The 18,961-nt window shown below is 36.6% G+C and overlaps 1 protein-coding gene across 3 annotated transcripts in view; it reads left to right on the top strand.

Annotated features, from left to right (window-relative positions):
* The window catches only part of STRN (striatin), a 130,076-nt gene that overhangs the window by 34,705 nt on the left and 76,410 nt on the right, over positions 1–18,961 (top strand). For 2 of the 3 annotated variants that reach the window (XM_031655070.1, XM_031655071.1), the window contains exons 2-3: positions 4,421–4,524; positions 13,312–13,385. In XM_031655070.1, the coding sequence (XP_031510930.1) occupies positions 4,421–4,524; positions 13,312–13,385 (178 nt within the window). Of the gene's footprint in view, positions 1–4,420; positions 4,525–13,090; positions 13,142–13,311; positions 13,386–18,961 lie in introns of those variants that run through there. The other variant, XM_031655072.1, reaches the window with a different exon arrangement.

Genomic DNA, 18,961 nt, shown 5'->3' with positions numbered 1-18,961 from the left:
AAAGCAGATTATTGAAACTTCATTGTACACTGTAACCATATAATTGACTTTTACTTACATATTTCCTCTTTTAAAGTTTGTGTTCAGATCGAAAGATGAGAACCTTAATCAAGTTTTATAATATTTTATTTTAGATTTTTGTAAAAGTGAATGCTCTTTATGTTCCATAGCAAGTAACAAGTAACTGAAAAGTGTCCAACCCAAGAATTTTGTGTATTTTTCATTTTGAATATACTTCTTGGTGATTTCAATTTTGAATCCTAGCCCTTTTAAATTTAGTTTAAAATGGCTTCAATAAGACTGGGCACGGTGACTTGCGCCTATAATCCCAGCACTTTGGGAGGCCCAGGTGGGTGGATCACGAGGTCAGGAGTTTGAGAACAGCCTGACCAACATGGTAAAACCCTGTCTCTACTAAAAATACAAAAATTAGCTGGGCATGGTGGTGCATGCCTGTAATCCCAGCTACTCAGGAGGCTAAGGCAGGAGAATTACTTCAACCCCGGAAGGCTGAAGTTGCAGTGAGCCAAGATCACGCCACTGCACTCCAGCCTGGGCAACAGAGACTCCGTCTCAAAACAAAAAAAGGAGGGAGGGGCTTTAATAAATTAAGTGGTACATTTTAAATATTTTAATTGTTTATTATATATTATATATGCAGATAAACCTGGTTAGATATAGAAGATTTATATTCCTATTTACGTATATCCTTTTGACAAATTAGAATTGAAAATAATATAAAAATAAATTTTCTTTTTGTCATGCAGACTTAAAAAGTAAAATATCTACCTACTATTATTTGTATCTTTTTTGTTTATAATGGTTAGGAAGTGAATATCTGATTTTCTATACTGTGAAAAACATGTATAAAGTATCATGGAAGTTCAACATTCATTTTCCTTGAAGATAATTCCAAAGTTTTCTTTCCAGAAATATATGCTGTTATCATTAGGTTTAGTTGTACAGATAAATGGCAGTATGATGATTTGTAATTTTTAAAATATATTTGATTCATAACACTTTTTTTTTTTTAAGATGGAGTCTCACTGTGTCACCCAGGCTGGAGTATAGTGGTGCGATCTCTGCTCACTGCAACCTCTGCCTCCCGGGTTTGAGCGATTCTTCTGTCTCAGCCTTCCGAGTAGCTGGGAATACAGGTGCTTACCACCATGCCTGGCTAATTTTTGTATGTTTAGTGGAGACAGGGTTTCACCATGTTGAACAGGCTGGTCTTGAACTCCTGACCTCAGGTGATCCCCCTGCCTCAGCCTCCCAAAGTTCTGGGATTTACAGGTGTGAGCCACTGTGTCCGACCTATTTTCCTCTTTTTTTTTTTTTTTTTTTTTTTTTCCTTTTTTCCTTCCCTTTTTTCCTTCCTTTCACTGTTTTTGTCTTTTATGTCTCTCACCCTCGCCCTTCCTTTTCAATGAACTCAGTTCAAAGAGCAATATACTGCCATATCTGGAGAAGTTTTAGCTGGATTTTAATCTTTATTGTTAAAGGGTAAGAATTTATACCAATTACTGTGTTTTCGACTGAGGTTGTTTTACAGAAGGAATTCGTTTTTTTATGTAGGAATGTGTTTTAAGACTTTTTGTTTATAAGTTTCGTAGAGAAAAAAAGGTAAAAGATTGACATTATTCTCATACTCTTTTACTCTTTTCTCAAAGGTCTTAGTTCAGGTCCTAATTTTCTTTCAATTATAATCATAATTTATTTAACCGGTCCCCTTTAGATGGTCATTTGGGTTGTATACATATTCTTGTCTGTGTTTTATCAGTCATGTATTATGTAATTTCACATATGTGCAAATATATATTTGAAGGATAACATTCTAAAATTGCTGAGTTAAAGGGTATATGCATTTACAAACTTGACAGATATTGCCAGTTGTCTCTATAAAGTGGAACTGGTTTATACCATCACAGCTAGTATATAAATGTCTATTTTCTACCACATTATTAAATTACTGAACTTTATCCGTTTGATGGAAAAGGAGAAATCTGATTGTAGTTTATTTTTTATATTTTTAATTTTTTTATGAGATGTCTTGTTATGTTGGCCAGGATGGTCTCAAACTCCTAGCCTCAAGCAGTCCTCTCACCTCAGTCTCCCAAAGTTCTGGGATTACAGGCATTAGCTACCATGCCTGGCCCTGATTACCCTGTCCCCCCCACTTTTTTTTAATTTTGAGACAAGGTCTCACTCTGTCACCCATGTTGGAGGGTGGTGGTGTGATCACTGCACCCTCAAGACTGCTCACTGCAGCCTTGGCCTCCTGGGTTCAGGTGATCCTCCTGCCTCAGCCTCCCAAGTAACTGGGACCAAAGACACATTCCACCGTGCCTGGCTGATTTTTTAAATTATTTGTAGGGACGTGGTCTTGCTATTTTGCACAGGCTAGGCTCAAACTCCTGAGCTCAAGTTATCCTCCTGCCTCGGCCTCCCAAAGTGCTGTGATTACAGGGCTGAGCCACTGTGCCCAGCCTCTGATTATACTTTTAATTGTAATTTTTCTTATGCTCGAAGTTGAACATATACAGTAAGGACTTTAGAGTATTATAGGCTGAAGTTTCAGAATCATCCAGGACCAATGAGGGTAGCAGAAAGACAACTAGCCAAGGAGTACAGTAAAGACTTTAGAGTATTATAGGCTGAAGTTTCAGAATCATCCAGGACCACTGAGGGTACAGAAATACAAAACTAGCCAAGGAGTATCGAGAGGACAAAATTGATAATTGATATTGTTATTACTTTCAATGTTTGATTGCATTGATTAGCTTATTACTTTTATTAAAGTCATTTTAAAGAGCATATAAAGTTCTATGCCAAAGCATGTTTGGCCTGACAAGTTGGGCTGTCATTTCCTTTTGACAAGACTTTCATTTTTATCAGTTTTAAATGCATGTATCATTACAGTTCTGGTTAGGTAACATAATTATCCCATTGCAGAATGTGTAATTTCAGAAGAGTATTGTGGATATTTGATGCTTCTCCTCTGAAAACAATTGAATTGTTTTCAGACCACTTTTATTTCAGTAAGATAAATGTAAACTAAGTTTGAATGAGATTTAAGTTTAATGGCTCACTTGCTAAACCTGAGTTGGACAATCCTCACAATTCCTTACCGATGTGGCAAGGTCATCCTTAAATGTAAAGTTCTTGCTTACTTAATGGAAAGCACTGTAGATACATAAATAACATTGTTACCTGTCTTAGTGGGTCAGTATAATAGACAGGGGGTGGTGGTACATGTGAGAATAGTGAAATATATAGCTAGTTTTGAGGCCCTTATGACTTTTAAGAGGTATTATGAGTCACTTTAACAAATTAGTGTTTGTGACATAGTTTCAGTTTCTTATTGGAAAGATAGTATTTCAATTGTAAATGTTCTTTTAATATTCTGGAGAGCTACTCTTTCTTAGCCCCTCTGTTTTACTGACTTTAAAAGTTGTTTACAGTTTGTTTCATGTTCAAATACAGGGTTTTAGTAATTCCTTGGGGTGGGGGCAGAAGGCCGTTGTCTCTGATTTTCCTTTTCCCAACTTTCACTTTCTTTTTTCTTTGGATTACATTCCAAGGTGAGTGAGGAAAAGGGTGGGGATTGAGAAAAGGGAGCAATTTATTGTTTGTTGGGGAGGTCCAAAATAAAGTCATTTAAGGAATCTGTCATAAAATTTAAATATATGATGAAGCTTGTGCAAGGGGATTATAAGAACTAGCTTTACTTTAACCCTTTTTGCTTTATAAAAAAGAAATCCTGTTGATGGCAAAAAGACAAACACATTAGCCAACTGTACTGTACACCTTGCATTTGTTTGCATTAATATTAGTTGTTTTATTTTATTTTTTGAGATGGAGACTCACTCTGTTACCCAGAATGGAGTGCAGTGGCATGATCTTGGCTCACTGCAACCCCCGCCTCCCGGGTTCAAGCAGTTCTCCTGCCTCAGCCTCCCAAGTAGCTGGGATTACAGGTGCCACCAGGCCTAGCTAATTTTTGTATTTTTAGTAGAGACGGAATTTCACCATGTTGGCCAGGCTGGTCTTGAACTCTTGACCTCAAGTGATCCGCCTGCCTCAGCCTCCCAAAGTGCTGGGATTACAGGTGTGAGCCACCGCGCCCAGCAGTATTAGTTGTTTTAGATTGTAGACTCTTTAATGATATGGACTATGTGTTGTAAAATCCCTAGCCTGAAGTAAAATGCATTTGGATGTCCCCACAGCCCTATTTAACTTAAATCCTTTTTCCCCCTTGCAGTCAGTGCATTTTTATATTTGTACATACTTTGTGAGAAATAGGTAAAGGAAATATTTTTGCATCTAATTGTTCTAACTTCCAAAGGTTCTTTACTGAGTTAAAATAATTTTTTTTTTTTTTTGGTCTAAACTGAATTTTGTCTGTCTTTCCCCTACTCAGGCCCAGATTGCCTTCCTACAGGGAGAAAGGAAGGGCCAAGAAAATTTGAAGAAGGATCTTGTGAGGAGGATCAAAATGTTGGAATATGCTCTTAAACAGGAAAGGTAATTCAGTAAAATGAAAAGTGGTGTTCTTTTTTTTTGTTTGTTTTTGAGATGGAGTTTCGCTCTTGTTGCCCAGGCTAGAGTGCAATGGTGCGATCTCGGCTCTCTGCAACCTCCGCCTCCTGGTTTCAAGCAGTTCTCCTGCCTCAGCCTCCCCAGTAGCTGGGATTACAGGCATGCGCCACCACACCGAGCTAATTTTGTATGTTTAGTAGAGATGGGATTTCTCCATGTTGGTCAGGCTGGTCTTGAACTCCTGACCTCAGGTGATCTGCCCACCTCGGGTCTCCTAAAGTGCTGGGATTACAAGTGTGAGCCATTGGGCCCGGCAAAAATGGCGGTCTCTTAAATGTTGGAATAATTTTTTCATCATTCCTAAAATAAATTTAAATGTTAATACTGCTTGGATTCAGGAGTATCTGTAGTAAACATTTGTATGAATGGTTGTAATATGTTAATTTTATGAATAGTTTAATAATGATCAAAAAACTGATTTATATGATTTTTTTAAAATTAGCAACATGTTTTTCCTACTCTGCCTGTTTTGAAGAAACAGATGTACTCCCTGAACTGTCAATATCCATTCATTTTAAAGTTGAAATCGTTTTTAATTTTTAAACAAAATTTCTATAATGTTTACTCTTTTTCCTGTCATTTAATATTACTCAATTTGATGTATTTTCTTTAGAAAAAAATTGTTCCAGCAGACTATGTTAGGATTCTATATAGACTTTTTTTTTTTTTTGAGACGGAGTCTTGCTCTGTTGCCCAGGCTGGAGTGCAGTGGTGTGATCTTGGCTCACTGCAAGCTCCACCTCCCGGCTTCACACCATTCTCCTGCCTCAGCCTCCCAAGTAGCTGGGACTACAGGTGCCCGCCACCACACCCAGCTAATTTTTTGTATTTTTAGTAGAGACGGAGTTTCACCATGTTAGCCAGGATGGTCTCGATCTCCTGACCTCGTGATCCACCCATCTCAGCCTCCCAAAGTGCTGGGATTACAGGCGTGAGCCACCGTGCCCAGCCTATAGACTCTTTTGTGTGTGTTTTGTTCCTTTGCTGTCTGCCGTTACAATCTCTCCAGAAGCTTATCTTACCTTTCTATTTTGCTAGTGTCTAAGATACTCAAGTAACAAAATTTGGGTCACAAGTAAAGGAAAATAGGTCATGAGTGAGAGTTTTGGAAGTTATATGAGTTATTTATTTGCTTTAATGAATGGGCCTTGGATTTTTTTGTCAATAATCTGAGCCAGTTCATTTTTTTTAGGTAACTGAGTATGTATAGGTAATATTGGAATTATCTCTTTTGCTACTTTTTTGCTTCGTTTTTAATGATGCTTGTTTTGTTTTTCTCTTTTTCAAGTTGGTGAATGGGATATTTGCAATAAAATAGCATTTAGATACAATTGGATAAATAGATGATATTTATGAATAATGAGAAAGATAAAATTCTATTAGAACTTGTGTTCATCATCATGTAGAATCTTTAAATGGCATAAGAGATTGAAAATAGGTTGACCTCTTAGTGAAAAATATGTGTTTCTTTTCATATTCAGGAAAGTTGGTGAAAAGCTGTATTAGGGACATGGAAAGAATAGAAACATTTTTAAAAGTACGTAATTTGGGAGTAGTGAGATTTTTTTTTTTTTTCCCCGCAGAGTCTCACTTTGTTGACTAGGCTGGAGTGCAGTGGTGTGATCTCAGCTCACTGCAGCCTCCACCTCCCGGGGTCAAGCAATTCTCCTGTCTCAACCTCCCGAGTTGCTGGGACTACAAGCGCATGCTACCATGCCTGGCTAATTTTTTTGCATTTTTAGTAGAGGCGGGGTTTCACCATATTGGTCAGACTGGTCTTGAACTCCTGACCTCAGGTAATCCACTGCCTCGGCCTCCCAAAGTGCTGCGATTACAGGCATGAGCCAATGTACCCGGCCGAGTATTTGAGATATTTTTTTTTTTTTTGAGACGGATTTTTGCTCTGTTGCCAGGCTGGAGTGCCGTGGCACCATCTCAGCCCACTGCAACCTCCACCTCCTGGGTTCAAGCAATTCTCCTGCCTCAGCCTCCCGAGTAGCTGGGATTACAGGCGCTCGCCACCACACCCAGCTAATTTTTGTATTTTCAATAGAGACGGGGTTTCACCATATTGGCCAGGATGGTCTCGATCTCTTGACTTCGTGATCCGCCTGCCTCGGCCTCCGAAAGTGCTGGGTGGCATGAGCCACCGTGGCCCAGAGTGGTTATTTTCGTCTGGAACGTGAAAGTAGAAAGGAGGGCAGAGTAAGAGGAGGTGAGGCTTGGATAGCATGAAATAAGAAGATGCTTGTTAGACAAGTTGCAGGACGTAGAGAAAACATGTTTGACGTGGAACAAAGCAGTTTGGTGTGTTGAGAAATTTGTAATCTTTGTGTGTGGAGAGTAGGATGTTGGTTGTGGTCCTCCTCTCAGTTGATGACCGATAATGGTAGAGGGGGCAAGAGTCAGATCACAGAGAGCCTAACCAAGGAGTTCAAACTTTTATCTTACATGTAACAGGGAATATGGGAAGTTTAAAATTTTTTTTTTTTTTTTTTGAGACAGGGTCTTGCTCTGTCGACCAGGCTGGAGTGCAGTGGCACAGTCATGGCTCACTGCAGTGTCAACCTTCTGGGCACAAGTGATCCTCCCACTTCAGCCTCCCGAGTGTCTGGGAATACAGATATACTCCAGTCCACACAGATAAATTTTTTAGTTTTTAGAGAAACAGGGTCTTGCCCTGTTGCCAGGGCTGATCTGGAACTCCTGGGCTCAAGCAGTCCTCCTGCTATAGCCTCTCAAAGTGCCGTGATTATAGGCATGAGTCACCATGCCCAGCCAAAAAAATTTTATCTAATATGATCTCAAACTAACAGAGGAGTTGCAAGAATCTTGTATACCCTTAACCCAGATTCACCAATTGAAAAGTTTTGCTATGTTTGCTTTATTGTGTTTGCTATCTCTATAGGTATCATTTTTTCCCCTAAATCATTTGCTAGTTTGTCCCTAACTACCTCCGTGTATATTTCCTAAGAGCAAGGACATTTCCTTATATAATTATAGTACATTACCAAATTAAAGAAATGTAACATTGATATTTTATTATCTGATATAGTCTATATTCAGATGTCCTAATAATGATCTTTGTAGCATTTTTTTTCCCTGGTTCAAGATCCAATCTGGAAATATATACTGCATTTAGTTGTTAAGCACTTGAAAGTTTTAAGCAAGATAGAGTATGAAATACATTTTTAGAAAGATCTCCTGACCTCAGTGTGGGGGGTGGACTGGAAAGATCTGTAAACACAGGCAGAAAGATTGTAATAGTTTAAGATGAGAAATGATAACATAGTAGCTGCTAAAATGGAGACACATCAACTATAAAAAAAATTGTTAAAGTAGAATCCATGAAATCTGAAGATTATATAAAAATTTGGAGATGGGACAGTGGGTGAGTGAGAAAGATAATTTGAGAACGACTCCCAGGTTTCTGACTTGAAGGACTATCTGAATTATGAGAGACTTTTAGAAGGTATCAAATGAGTTAAAAAGAAGAATTAAAGATCAGATATGTGAGAGGGACTCATGATGATAGATATATACTTGGGAATCATCAGTATTACTGTGAGTGAAGTGAAAGGAGTAGTTGGTAGAACAAGTATTGTGGAAACAGAAGAGAGAACTAGAAGGAGTGACAGGAAGTAGAAATACTTGAGGAGAAGACAGAGGAAGAAGAGCCAACAAAGAAATAGAGAAGGAAGGAGGAGAGGGTAGTATTTTGGAAGTGAGTTAAAGGAGGGAGTTCAATAACTGAAGATGCTAAGTAGACCCCAAGTAAATTGTATACTGAAAATAGTCATTTGGAGTTGCCTGTTGGAAGCTTATTGGTACCCTTACTAAAGCATCCTTAGTAAGGCAGCAGGAACATGAGCCAGATCACAGAGGATCGAGGGCTGAGAAAGATGAAGTGGGGAGAGATAGAGTTGCTTATTTATTTCTTTTTTTCTTTGAGTTGGAGTCTTGCTCCGTCACCAGGCTGGAGTACAGTGGCGTGATCTCAGCTCACTGCAACCTCCGCCTCCCGGGTTCAAGCCATTCTCCTGCCTCAGCCTCCTGAGCAGCTGGGACTACAGGCGTGTGCCACCACGCTGGGCTGATTATTTTATTTTTAATAGAGGTGGGGTTTCACCATGTTGGCCAGGGTAGTCTCGATTCCTTGACCTTGTGATCCGCCCACCTCAACCTCCCAGAGTGCTGGGATTACAGGCGTGAGCCACTGTGCCTGGCAGAGTTGCTTATTTTTTTAAGAAATTTGACTCTGAAGGACAGTTGATATAAGAAACTGGCTGAATGTAGGGAAGATTTTTTTCTTTTCTTCCTTAACTAAATGGGATGCTCCTGGAAAAGAGTTGCTGGTTTTGTGTCTTTTTTTTTTGAGACAGAGTTCTGCTCTTGTTGCCCAGGCTGGAGTGCAATGGCACAATCTCGGCTCACTGCAGCTTCCTCCTCCTGAGTTCAAGCGATTCTTCTGCCTCAGCCTCCCCAGTAGCTGGGATTACAGGCATGCGCCACCACAGCCAGCTAATTTTGTATTTTTAGTAGAGATGGGGTTTCTCCGTGTTGGTCAGGCTGGTTTCGAACTCCCGACCTCAGGTGATCTCCCCACCTCGGCCTCCCAAAGTGTTGGGATTATAGGCGTGGGCCACCGTGCCCAGCCTGGTTTTGTATCTTTTGAAGTATATAGAATGATTTGGGATTATTCATGATGTTACAGCACTATTTGTATAATAAACTAAGAAATTTTTAAAAAGCATTTATTTGTGGCTTGAATTTTAAATTGAATTTTAAAAAGAATTATTGAGGAAAATGTGAAATATACTCATAGAGAAACTAATATCTTTTATATATACAGCCCCAGGTTTTAACAGTTAATGTTTTTGTCAGTCTTTTTCACCTTGATCTATTTTAATACAATTCCAGATATCTTGTCATTTCACCTGCAAATGCCTAAGTAAAGATCATGATTTTACATGATTTTCTTTGCATGATTTTTGCAGATTTTCTAAGCAGTCCCACTTTAAGATCCAAAAGTAAAACCAAATTGTTAATGTTACAGAAGAATTACTTATCTAGCAGTGGATTTATCAAAGCATTCCTTAATGTGTGATAAAATTTACTATAAATTTTCAGGATTACATAGTGTATAATCTGAGGTTGACTTAGGAGCATCTATGCTGAGAAACCTCAAATACTATATAAATACAATTCTGAAAAATTTCTACCATTCTAAAAATTTCTATTCACTGCTGCTTTTATCTACTCTACTGTAGTAACTTAACTGTCCTCCTCGCTTCTAGTATTTCTATATTTTAATTCATCTTCCATATCCATAGAATTCATTTTCTAAAACACAAATATGATAATCCTGTTATATCCCTGTATAAAAATATCTAGCTAATTTCAGGTTCTTAGTAAAGTTCTTCACAACCAGGCCCTTTCTGTTCCTTCTCTGACTCCATTCCTTCCATACCTTTTGGGTGTAATTATTCTGTTTGCTGTTTTTTGACCCACTTTGTGTGGTTTTTTTTTTCTTCCACTTAAGATGTCCCTTCTGACAGAAATGCCCTCTCCATCAATCCATTTTCTGATTGGAAAACTCCCACTGGTTTTTTGAGATTTAGCTAAAATCTCACGTGTTACCTTCTTTTTGGTAGCTTTCTTTGACACCGATTTTGACCAAATTAGATAATCTCTTATCTGCATTCTTGTAATACTTGTTAATAGCCCTTATAGCTCTTACACAGTATGCTATAGTTACTTACATTCCTGTCTCTTATGCATACCCTTGCCTTCCACCCTTACCTAACTACAAACTGTAGGTTGTCCCAGCAGCCAGCACAGTGCCTGTAAACTAGGAATTCAGTAACAGTTCATTGAAATTAATCAAATTATTTTTAGCATCCACATTTAAGATACAATTGAGATGCTATGTTATACTCCTAGCATAATATGTATAATAATAGGCTTTGAAACAAAGCTAAAATTACTCTTCTTTAGTGTATTATAGTTATTAAATAATTTTTATGTTATTTTTATCCAATAAAGGTCATTTATGGAGGGTCTCCCTGTGTATCAAACATGGAGTTGCTAGATATAAGATCTCCTTTTTTATCTTACAGGCAGAATTAGACAGAAAAGGAATAGCAAACAAGAAAGATTGGTTAAAACAGTGAGCTGAGTGTTAAAACAGTGGAAAACGGTATGAGTGAGAAGGTATTTTCACATGACTTCAAAAGGAATGCTATTAAGCTTAAGGAGGGTTCTGTGAGAAAAATATATTTTAGCGAATGTAACAATTCAGTAGGGAAACCTTGATTTAAAGGACCATAGCTTGTGGCAAACACAATAGTTCTTTACATATTTTACCTTTGTCTAATTTTTAAAATAAAATGTTCATAATGTGTCACAATTTTTGTTACATTTATTTTCGTAAAATATTTTCTCTTCCCTTTTTGTAGGTTCTGTTGTAGTTTTTCCTGAGACCACTAGATTGCACTATAATACAGCATTTTCTGTTTGAAAATGTTTTCCTATATATATATAAAATATAAACTCCATAACATTTTATTGCCACTATTATTTTAAAAGCTTTAGTATAATCTGTCTTCAGGCTAGTTACATTCAGTTGCTATTTTGACTTCTAGCAGATATTACTACTTTGTCTTATGGTAAATGAAGTGTGTTTCTGGAAAAGTAAGAGATTGACAGTTACATTTAGAACCTTATTTACTTTCTATTAACTGCAAGTCAAATTAGTGTCTGTAAATCTTACCTTCTGATGATCAATAGTATTACAAATGCATTGAACTAGATGGGCAAACATTTAGTCCAGTGACAAAATCTTTGTGGTTAAGAGACACATTGAGAATAGATGTTCTAAATAATTTGGACCAAACATATTTACTAAAGTTTAAATATATATATATATAGTTAATTAACCAAATAACAACAAAAATTGTCTCCCTTCTGCCTCAGTTCATTGATTTCCTTTCCCAAGGAAATCTTATCAACTGATATCTTACGTATTATGTATCCTTCCAGAAAGATTCATATGCATAGGCTAATGAAATAGATATATATCTTTTAAAAAATACATGGAGACATACGTAGTATTTTGTACCTTTTACTTTTTGCTTAAGAGATCAGTTCATTGTCATATGAATATATTTTTTTCTTCTTAATGTGTAAATGTTACTATAAAACATTTCATACATACGTATAAGATACAAAGACTATTGTAAAAAATACTTATGTACCCATCACCTACCTTAAGAAATAGGATATCAACTGCCTATAATTTTCATAGGTTTTCTTAGAATTCCCAACTTTTTTTTTCCTGTTGTGACTGCAAAATGATTATTGCAAAATAAGAAGGATTTCAGTAATTTATACATTTGAGCAAATAATTTTTCATTTCCTTTCTACTTTTCTTTCTTTTTTTTTTTAGACAGGATTTGGTTTAAGTGATTCTCCCACCTTAGCCTCCCTAGTAACTGGGATTACAGGTGCACCACCATGCCTGGCTAATTTTTGTATTTTTTTGGTAGAGACAGGGTTCCACCATATTGGCCATTCTGGTCTCGAACTCCTGACCTCTGGTGATCCATCTACTTTGGCCTCCCAAAGTTTTGGGATTACAGGCATGAGCGCCTGTGCCCAGCCACTACTTTTCTTAAATTGTGAAAAAACCTAATGGTAAGTGCTCAGTTAGGTTTTTATTAAAAAACAAAAACAAAAACAAAAAAAACTTTCAAATTTGGCTGTTACACTTTTCTTCCTTTATTACTTTATTTTGGTTTTTCAGATTATTATTTTGGTTTTTCAAATTATTGTTGTTTGTATTAATATCCCAGTCTTAACACATTGAATATTTATTATAAACGGCCTCAATATTTTAGGGAGCTGACAAGTGAAAATATACGAATAGATTAAGCAGATATGGCTATTTTTAGTCACCCTTTAAAAAATTTCTACATTATCTGGGTTATTTATCTAGTCTCAGATGGTTCAATCTGAGACATTTAAATCAGATGGTTAAATCCTATTAACCAGAATGATAACATTCTGTCAACTTTGAAAAGAAGACAAGATAGTATTCCCATTCACAGTTCTTTTTGAGTAAAAGACAAAGGATATCTTGACTAGTTTAAAAAAATTCATTTCTAGTGGAATATCTTACTCAACATTGATGATTTGGGTTTCTCCCCTTGGATTGTACAGTATAATGCATATTTGGCAAATCATGGTTATCTGACAAGGCACATAATATTGTAGATGAGTTTTCTTTTTAAAAAGCTCAGTTTTTTTAGAAAAGTCTTCTACAAATTTATTTCACAATCCAAACTTTTTTTTTTTTTAAACTGTTTTTGATAGTAAAATTTTGCTTTGACAATCATCAGGAAAATTTGAATACTGCAGAAACTAGGATATTATATGGTTCATTTTGTTATTACAGAAAGAAGAGTTATGGTTCCCAGAGTTATTCCTTTATTTTGTTAAAAGGATACTTGATGGTATAACAACAACAGCAACAACGAAAAAGGCAAGCACTTTTGTATTATAACTTTGACACCATGGAAAGCTATGAGCCTTTGAAAGTTCTAGGAGTGTTCAGCCAGGACTACTGAATTCTTGTAACTACTACTATTGTGTATGTTAAAATTAATTTAAATGTATTTTAAGATGGTCTGTGTTTTCTCATTTCTTTGTTAGAGCCAAATACCACAAGTTGAAATATGGGACAGAATTGAATCAGGGAGATATGAAGCCTCCAAGCTATGATTCTGGTAAGCTAATTTTAAAGGAAGTTGAAGTGTTAAAAAGAAATAATTAATGTCTACTATTTTCTAGCAACAATGTTTACAGCTATAAGTTAGTTTCTAATTATTTGCATGTTAGTTATTTTTTCTGACCTACTTGTCTTTTGGCACCAATCATTTAGTGTCATTTAGATCATTTTCCACCACCTTCCTTCCTTTTCCCTCTTCCCCTTTCTTTTAGTTTGCCATTTTCTGCTTATGTTCTACACTTACTGGAAGGATCAGAGTTCATGGGGTAACATGCACCAGCATAACCTTGTCTTGCTGGGTCTGTCCAATTAATGGGAACTTTGAGATGTGCAGTACAAAGTACATCATGCCCTTGAAATCCTGAGAAAGAGTAGGAAATATGGAGGTAAGAGATTTCTTCTTAAAGCACAGAGGAATTCCTCATCCCAAAAACATAATTCTTCGGTTTCAGATGGAGAACTGTTTTGGTCTTTCTTGCCCACAGGAGTTTCTGTAACTAGAACATGTTTTAACAGCTGAAGCATTTATTATAATTTTGAGTTATTTCTTCTTTTTCTCCTACTTCTTCATACCATCAAACAATATAAACTATTACTTGTAAATAATCAGATATTAAGAAATATAGATATAATTCACTTAGTAGAACCCGGGAGGCGGAGCTTGCAGTGAGCCGAGATCACGCCACTGCACCCCAGCCTGGGCGACACAGCGAGACTCCGTCTCAAAAAAAAAAAAAAAAAAAAAAAAAATAATAATAATAATAATAATTCACTTAGTAGGTATTAGGGAAGAATGACAAAAATTAATCAAAAGTTATCAACCATATTTCAGATAGGTACGTTTTTGGTATAATTTCAGGTTAAATCTCCCAGTCAGATATCTGAAAACATTAATGTTCATTTATATCATTTACTGAAATACGTACCTTGTGCTAGAGGCTTTATAAATATATATTTATGTACATATCACTTTAAATTTTAAAGTAGTTATTCAGTAAAGTATCTTCGGTACAGATAATGTTTATTTGGATTTTACATATGTGAAATTTAAACTCAGAGAAGTGGAAAAAGTTGCCCAACATCACAAAGATATTAAGTAACGACAGAATATGGAGACGAACCCAGGTCTTTCTGACCCCAAAATTCATATTCTTCCCATTTTATCATATTGCTTCTATATTTGACAATGTATGAAAGAACTTTCCAAAATGAGTTCTAAATGTACTGCCAGTTTTATAGTTACTTCAGTGTAGTAGTGTATTAATGTGTTTCCTCAGCTGAATATTGAATGCTTGAGATCTACAGCAATGCCAGTTGATCACTGGTGTATTTTTTTTCCTTTGTTTTTTACTATTCTGTCTTTTACTTGAGTGTCTGTTCTTGTGACCTGAGTTGTGCTTAAATTTCAAAATAAATTTTTAAAAAATCTAGGCTATTTGTTAGAAACGTTCTAATACTATATTAACTGACTCAAAAGAGTGATTTTAATTAGTATTGTATTAAAAGGTTTTCATTTCTTAAGTTTTGGATATCAATTTAGGAGAATAGAAGCCTAGATGCAATATATTTTTTAAGTGTTCGTAAGTAAACATGACTGGCTGCAGTGGCTAATTCTTATAATCCCACTTTGGGAGGCCAAGGTGGGAGGATTGCTTGAGGCTAGGAGTTTGAGACCAGCCTGGGCAAGACCCTGTCTCTACAAAAAAATTAAAAAATTAGCTGGGGATGGTGACACATGCCTGTAGTCCTAGCTACTGGGGAGGCTGAGGTGAAAGGATCACTTGAGCTCAAGAGTTTGAAGTTAGGTTACAGTGTGCTAAGATTGTGCCACTGCACTCCAGCCTGAGTGAAAGAGTGAGATCCTGTCTTTTAAAAAAAAATTGTAAAGTTTGTAAGTAAGCAGCGCAGCTCAGTAGAAGGGGCTTGTGTTTTAAAAGCAGATAGATGTAAGTTTGACTCTGCCCCAACATTTTAAATTCCCGTGATCCTACTTAATTTCTCTATGGTTACTCCATTCCTGATCTGTAAACTAGGAAATATTCTGAGAATACTTCCTTACTCAAATGTTTATTTTCTTAGTATACAATACCTAGTTATTCTCAGTGTATAATATTTAGTTAGTACGTAGTATCATTTGTTCTATCTTTCTAACCATCCACTAATCTTATAAATATTGTATATATAATGTTTTTCAGACCTAGTACCAAATCCAGTGAATAAGACAACAATGCCCTGTTGGATTTTTATAGGGAAGATAGTTAAAGAGGCGATTATAATAACATATGACATGTATAATGGAGAAATAATAAGTGTTACTGAGCGCAGTAGCACAAACTTAGTCAAGTGGTCAAGAAAGCCTCCTTGGAGGAAGTGATGTTTAATTTTGACATCTGAAGGACAAGTAGAAATTAGCCAGGGCAAGTAGACTGACTAAATATTTGTTGAATGGGAGGTGGGAGAAAGACAGAGTATTAGCAGCAAAGCTTCTGAGGTAAGACTATGGCACATTTGAGAAATGGGATACCTGGATAGTAGTAGGAGAGAGGGAAGGAATGTTTCCAGCGGTAGATAGAGAGTTAGCTGGGGGGTAGAATTGTTACAAGGGTCTTGTGAAACATGTTAAGTAGTTCATGCCTAGGAATATTCTGAGCATTTGAAGAAGGAAAGCATTCGAAGGATCTTAATTAGGGGTTTATGATCAGATTTGCTCTTGGATTACATGGACTGTAGTGTGGAAGATGGATTAGAGAGGAGCAGTGTTGGAGAGGGGGCGACTGGTTAGAGGACTGTTGCAGCAACCTGGGCAAATGAGTAAGGTTTCCTTGACAAGGGTGTGTTCATGAAATATTTAGGAAGTAAAATCTGCAGGAACTAGTTCTTTTTATGTATACATAAATTTGATTTTATGCTGATCTTCTCTGTATTATTCTAATTTTAGTATATGTGCTGCCAAGGCAAGCACAGGAACTACTTCTTGATTGGATGTAGGGGGTGAAAAAAGGATGAGTCAGAAGTGACTCCCACATTTGTAGTTTGAACAACTAGACCAGAAGTAGGTTTGGAAAATGGTGGGTTCACTTTTGGATTTATTTCTTAGATAACCAAGTGAAGATGGCTAGTAGACAATTGAGTATATGGGTCTGAAGCTCACGCCAGAAATATGGATGTGTTAGAGACATAAATTTGAGAGGTATCAACACATGGTACTGGTGGCACTCACAGCCACTGGAGTTGAAACGATCACCCAGGAGCTGTATGTGAGGTAAGATTACATAAAATGGAACCCTGAGGGATGACATTTAAAAGACTGGTAGAAGAATGGAAACATGAAAAGGAGTCTGATACAGAGTACATTAATGGTAGGAGGAAAACCAGGAGACCAAGGAAACCAAGAGAAGAGATGGTTTCCAGAAGGAAGGACTATTCCACACTACTGGTTAATTCCCAGAGAGCTGAAGAATATCTGTAGGACTTTGTGACACGTGGGACACTGAGAACTTTAGGAGAGAGGTGAGGGCAGAAACAAAGTGGGTATAGTTAGCTTTCAGGAAGCTTAGGTTGTGAAGGTGAAGGAGAGAGAGAGCAATAGCTGGAAGGACACATGGGGTCAAGGAAGGTTGTGTGTGCACGCACATGTGTGATATGTGTCTTAGAGGAGTAACCAATAAAAGGGAAAGAGTAGAGGTACTCAAAATAGGAAGATAATGTAAAGAAGGTGATAGGGTTTGGATTCTGAGCATAGCTGGAGAATGGCAGGAGGAGCATGTCTTTTATCATTACCAAAAGAGAATGTAGGAAATTAGGTTAACAGGTTTATAGATTTGGATTTCTGTTTGGTGGTGGGTATTTGAGGGAATGTCCACAAATGATAGCTTTATGTATGAGATAGGATTATCTGCTGAGAGTGGGTCAGATGTTTAAGAAGTAGAAAAGGTTTAAAATGCTAATGGTAAATAGGAAGACTAACTTTCTAGGAAATAGTAGGGTCGAGAAAAGCTAAGAGTCCAGTTGAGGTGTGTGATCATGAGTGTATGTAGAGGCACTAAGCTGCACATTTGGTAGCCTGGGTAAAGTCAAAGAGAATGCAGATAGTTAATAGTTGAATTCACGGAGAAACAAAGGGACAAAAAAATTTGGCAAAGGAATGATTGAAGTGATAAGCCATGAACTGAAACTACAGAGGGAAGGAAGTGAAGACACAAGGAGGCTGGCTAATGGGTGAATTAAAAGTAAGGGGGTAGATTCTGTTCTAGGGCAGGTCAGCAAACTTTTTCTGTAAAGGGCTGGATAGTAAATATTTTGGGTTTTGCAGGCTGTTTCAGCTACTCAACTTTGCCACTGTAACATGCAAGCATTCATAGACAATACATAAATGAATGGATGTGTCTGTATTATAAAAACAGGTGGTAGGCTGGATTTGATAATGCAGGCAGTAGTGTGCTGGCCCCTGGCTAGAGGTCCCAGCTAAGTTAAAGAACTAGTGAATTTAGGGAAAAAAGAAATAAAAAAGAGCTAATGAATTGGGAGTAAGTGAGCCTGACGGATCTGCTCAGAGAATCAGTTTGCATCTATGATAGTTCTTCATGATGACAAGACCTAAGATACGACAGCTAGAGAGGGTGGTGGCTGTGGAGAGGCAGAAGTGGATCACCTACATGCATACTGATTTCACTCAAGATAATGTAGAATTTTGGTGGCAGAAGCATGTGAGCCAGATTTGGAGAGTTACCTTGGGATTTATAGATGACAGTGATAAGGACTAGGAGGTGGCAGAAAGGGTATACTCAAATAGCATAACCTTTAAAGAAGCAGGGATTTTTTTTTTCCATTCTTTGCTCTTTTATGTATTTACCATATTTTCCTAAAACTGATAATCCATACATTTTCTGAAACATTTTTCACTAAAATTTACTTTGCCTTTCTGTTTTTTTTTTTTTTTTTGTCCCACTCTCAGACCTTCGTATTTCTACTTTAGGAGAATATTATCTCAGGCTATGTTAAAGTGTATTTATTTTTGATATTTCAATCTCTCCTATTTAATATTAGAAGCCAGGTAGTTATTGAAGGTTGAATATATCCAGTGTGATAAATTCTGTCTTTTAATTGAGAAATTTAGACCATTTGCACTTACAATTATTGATATGGATGGTTAGGTTAATGCTACCACCTTTGTAATTTGTTTCGTTTTGTTCAGTCTGTTCTTGTTTCTTTTCCTTCTTTTTCAGCCTTCTTTTGAATTATCAAATATTTTTTATGATTCAGTTTTATCTTTTGCTGACTTATTAGCAGTAATTCTTATTTTAGTGGTTGCTTTAGGAATTACAAGGCACATCATTAACTTATTACAATCTATCTTCAAGTGATAATGTACCACTTCATGGATAGTACAATAACCTTATAATAATGTACTTCGTTTCTCCTCTTCCCAGTCTTTGTGCTATTGTTGTCATGTATTTTACTTCTATGTATGTGATAAACCACACACTACATTGTTATTTTTTTTCAGCAGTCTTTTGTCTTTTAAAGATATTTGAATAATAATATGAAAAAAAATTCCCAATACTCATTATTCCT

This window comes from Papio anubis, chromosome 14, assembly GCF_008728515.1.
Source record: "Papio anubis isolate 15944 chromosome 14, Panubis1.0, whole genome shotgun sequence".
Classification (NCBI taxonomy): Eukaryota; Metazoa; Chordata; class Mammalia; order Primates; family Cercopithecidae; genus Papio; species Papio anubis.
Note: the sequence above shows the minus strand (reverse complement) of the source record. Positions and strands in the feature narration are given on the sequence as shown.